The sequence below is a fragment of the Silurus aristotelis genome, assembly GCF_946808225.1.
Source record: "Silurus aristotelis genome assembly, chromosome: 8".
In the NCBI taxonomy this organism is placed as follows: Eukaryota; Metazoa; Chordata; class Actinopteri; order Siluriformes; family Siluridae; genus Silurus; species Silurus aristotelis.
Window position 1 is genome coordinate 29,013,108 of NC_139581.1, and position 5,000 is coordinate 29,018,107.

The following is a 5,000-nucleotide window of genomic DNA, read 5'->3' on the forward strand; positions in this document are numbered from 1 at the left end:
ATTGTCATGTTAGAAGACCCAGCCTCGACCCATCTTCAATGCTCTAACTGAGGGAAGGAGGTTGTTCCCCAAAATCTCGCAATACATGGCCCCGGTCATCCTCTCCTTAATACAGTGCAGTCGCCCTGTCCCATGTGCAGAAAAACACCCCCAAAGCATGATGCTACCACCCCCATGCTTCACAGTAGGGATGGTGTTCTTGGGATGGTACTCATCATTCTTCTTCCTCCAAACACATTTAGTGGAATTATGACCCAAAAGTTCTATTTTGGTCTCATCTGACCACATGACTTTCTCCCATGACTCCTCTGGATCATCCAAATGGTCATTGGCAAACTTAAGATGTGCCTGGACATGTGCTGGTTTAAGCAGGGGAACCTTCCGTGCCATGCATGATTTTAAACCATGACGTCTTAGTGTATTACCAACAGTAACCTTGGAAACGGTGGTCCCAGCTCTTTTCAGGTCATTGACCATCTCCTCCCGTGTAGTTCTGGGCTGATTTCTCACCTTTTTTTGGGATCATTGAGACCCCACGAGGTGAGATCTTGCATGGAGCCCCAGTCTGAGGGAGATTGACAGTCATGTTTAGCTTCTTCCATTTTCTAATGATTGCTCCAACAGTGGACCTTTTTTCACCAAGCTGCTTGGCAATTTCCCCGTAGCCCTTTCCAGCCTTGTGGAGGTGTACAATTTTGTCTCTAGTGTCTTTGGACAGCTCTTTGGTCTTGGCCATGTTAGTAGTTGGATTCTTACTGATTGTATGGGGTGGGCAGGTGTCTTTATGCAGCTAATGACCTCAAACAGGTGTATCTAATTTAGGATAATAAATGTAGTGGAGGTGGACATTTTAAAGGCAGACTAACAGGTCTTTGAGGGTCAGAATTCTAGCTGATAGACAGGCGTTCAAATACTTATTTGCAGCTGTATCATACAAATAAATAGTTTAAAAATCATATATTGTGATTTCTGGATTTTTGTTTTTTAGATTATGTCTCTCACAGTGGACATGCACCTACGATGACAATTTCAGACCCCTCCATAATTTCTAAGTGGGAGAACTTGCAAAATAGCAGGGTGTTCAAATACTTATTTTCCTCACTGTATATGATTTTAGATTCCCATCTGCATCAGTTGCAGCGTGTTTTGTTACATAACGTTTTGTTACACCATGATGCGTTACGTGAATTTTTTTTTTTTTTTACATTGTGTCATGTTTTGTTGTATCATGATACATTACATGTTGTGTTGTGTTGTGCTATAACATGTCCTGCTGCATGGTTTTACGCTCCATCACGTATGTAGCATAATGTTTTATTATGTGGCATGATGTCACGTTACCTTAAATCTCAGCTTATGCCATGTTACACATTTGATCACAGTACGTTATGTCATTACGCCACATTATGGTATACTTAATTATTTTGTGTTACATTATGCTGAATTCCATTTATAGCACATTATATTACATTGTGTTACATTATGCTGAATTACATTTAAATCACATTATATTACATTGTGTTACATTATGTCACATTACATGATGTTACTTTACATTGTTTTTTTCCATGTTATGGTTTGTTACATTACATTTGTGATAGTACATTATGGAATGTTATTTTATGTTACACTATGCAATGTTGCATCATGTTGCCTTCCACTTGTTAAATAACATTGTTATGGTATATCATGCTACTTTATGTTTGTTTGAGTACACTATGTCATGTTACATTATGTTACATTTATATGTTACGTTATGATACATTACATTTGTTTTAGTTAATTATGTTACTTTGTGTTACAATATGTTACATTATGTTACATTACATTTGTTATGGTACATTATGTTACATTACAGAACACTTATGTTATATTACATTACCTCATGTTACATTATGTTACATTACATTTGTTTTAGTTCATTATGTTACTTTACGTTACCTCATGTTACATTTTGTTACATTACATTTGTTATGGTACATTATGTTACGTTACAGAACACTTATGTTACATTATGCTATATGACATCATGATACATAACACTTACGGTATGTTACACTATGTTGTGTAACACTTGTTATAGTACCTTATGTAATACTACATTGTTACGCTATGTAATGCTTGCCAAATTTGACATTTTGTCGTTCTGCCATATTAAAAACGGTCATATTGCGTTATTATACACTATACAGTATGATATTGTGTATGTTACCTCTGATCATGTTGTCGTTCTTTGTTTCGTTACATTGTCATTATCCTGGGCTTCATTTAATGTTGTGTTTTTGTGTTACATAATGTCATACTTCCTGTGGTAATAAGTGACGTAGAAGCTCACAGAAACAAACACCAGTGAACAGAAAAAACAGCACATTATTTCAACTAATGATAGGCTTTATTGTGTGTGTGTGTGTGTGTGTGTGTGTGTGTGTGTGTGTGTGTGTGTGTGTGTGTGCGTGTACCATCTGCGTCTGTGTGTATGCTCTCTGATGCTCTCACTGTGAGACTAATTACAGGACTTTACATGCCTCCACGGAGACCAGTGGCCACCCCTCTCTCTCTCTCTCTCTCTCTCTCTCTCTCTCTCTCTCTCTCTCTCTCTCTCTCTCTCTCTCTCTCTCTCTCTCTTTCTCTCTCTCTCTCTCTCTCTCTCTCTCTCTCTCTCTCTCTCTCTCTCTCTCTCACTCTCTCTCACACACACACACACACACACACACACACACACACACACACACACACACACACATGCTGCTCAGCACTGCCATATTACATTCAACTTTCTCCAGCACTCATCCCTATAGAATTTCTAGAATATAGAGTGGGGGTGGTAATAATGCCTGTCAATCACAGTCATGGCTCCGCCCCTCATTATAAATAGACTCTGTTTACATATCCATCTTTTCCTTCTCTGCTTCGGCAAACGTTCTGTGTTTTCTTTTTTTTCCACGTGTCTTCCTTCCTCTCTCTCTTTTTTACTGTTTCTCCCAATATCTCTCATTCCTTCTTTTTCTCTCCATCTTCCTCAGTCCTGTTTTCTCTTTGTTTCCTTTGCCCACTCCATATTCATATCATTTTTTTCCCTGTAAATGTCCTTGTGCGTCTTTGCTATACTCGTTTTATTTACTTATTTTTCTTAACCAGTCTCTCTCTCTCTCTCTCTCTCTCTCTCTCTCTCTCTCTCTCTCTCTCTCTCTCTCTCTCTCTCTCTCTCTCTCTCTCTCTCTCTTTATTTCACTTGGTTATTATGTCATACAAGGCTGTTGTCCTGGAAATTATAGAGGGATAGAGAGAGGAAAACAGAGAGTTAGAAAAAGAGAAACAAGAGTAAGACATCAATACAGACAGAAAAGAAGATAGAGAGATAGACAACAATATGTGGAAAGAGAGACTAGAAGAAAAAGAATTTAAGAACAGACAGGCAGACAGAAAGATACATAAATACTTAGAAGAGACAGAAAGGTAATAGATAGATAGATAGATAGATAGATAGATAGATAGATAGATAGATAGATAGATAGATAGATAGATAGATAAAACATGAGACAGAGAGATGAGGAGAAAGAAGAAAAATATATACCCTAAGATACAGTTATATATAGACGGACGGACAGATAGATAGATTGATATAAAGATAGTTTTTCCAGGCTAATATGATTTTCTATTTTGTTTGCTCTTTTGCATGTCTTCCTCAACACAATGCTATCTGTTCCCCCCTTCTCTCTCTCTCTCTCTCTTTCTCTCTCTCTCTCTCTCTCTCTCTCTCTCTCTCTCTCTCTCTCTCTCTCTCCCCCTCTCCCCCTCTTTCTCTCTCTCTCTCTCTCTCTCTCTCTCTCTCTCTCTCTCTCTCTCTCTCTCTCTCTCTCTCCCTCTCTCCTCAGGTAACTATGGTGAAAGTGGAATTGCGGCGTTTAAGGAGATGGCTCTGAAGGAAGGGATCTGCATCGCACACACTGATAAGATCTGGAGTAACGCAGGCGAGCAGAGTTTTGACCGTCTGCTGGCGAAGCTGCGCAGTCGTCTGCCCAAGGCGCGCGTGGTGGTGTGCTTCTGCGAGGGCATGACGGTCCGCGGCATCCTCATGGCCATGAGACGCCTGAACCTCACTGGGGAGTTAATGCTTGTGGGCAGGTCTGAGACTGTGAACCCTCCTCCTCCACCTCCTCCACTTCCTTATCATCATCATCATGAACATCATCAGTATCAATAACATTATCTCCATTGCTATCATCATCATCTTCATCATCAACATCTTCATCATCAAGGTAGGTTTAAGACGATGAATTATCATTAATATCATCCTCATTATCAACATCACCATCATTATCATCTTCTTAAATAAGACATGTTTAAAACCGGGAAACATTCCATTCATAATCCTCGTTATCAACAACATCTCCGACGTAGTGATGATCATCATCATCAACACCATCATCATCTTCATCTATAGGGGAGGATTGAGGCCGTGAAAATCCCCTTCATCATCGTCATTACCATTATTAACAACTTTTATTACCACCACCATTGTCATCTTCAAAACCATCATTATCTTTATCATCAAGGCAGGTTTGAGACTGCAAATCATCATCATCACATTCATCATCATTATCGTCATCAACATCATCATCATCACGATGATCATCACAATCATCGTCAAGTCGGGTCCACCATCACCAACATCATCAACAGGGCAGGTTTGAAACTGTCAATCATCACCAACATCACCATCATCAAGATCATCTTTGGGGCAGGTTTGAGACTGCGAATCGTCACCAACATCACCATCATCAAGATCATCATCAGGGCAAGTTTGAAACTGTGATTCATCATCATCATCACCAACATTATCATCAGGGAAGGTTTGATACTAAATCATCACCATCATCAATATCATCATCAGGGCAGGTCTGAGACTGCAAACCATCACATTCATCATCATTATCATCATCATCATCATCATCATGGCAGGTCTGAGACTGCAAAACATTATCATCAACATTATCATC

The 5,000-nt window shown here is 39.3% G+C and overlaps 1 protein-coding gene and 1 long non-coding RNA gene across 2 annotated transcripts in view; one reads left to right on the top strand and one right to left on the bottom strand.

Annotated features, from left to right (window-relative positions):
- The window catches only part of LOC310730002, a 124,416-nt gene that overhangs the window by 21,329 nt on the left and 98,087 nt on the right, over positions 1-5,000 (bottom strand). The gene's annotated exons all lie outside the window — the stretch shown is intronic.
- Positions 1-5,000, top strand: part of grm5b (glutamate receptor, metabotropic 5b) — a 45,937-nt gene that overhangs the window by 9,537 nt on the left and 31,400 nt on the right. The window contains exon 4 of the mRNA XM_083548734.1: positions 3,876-4,125. Coding sequence (XP_083404860.1) covers positions 3,876-4,125 — 250 coding nt within the window. The remainder of the gene's footprint in view (positions 1-3,875; positions 4,126-5,000) is intronic.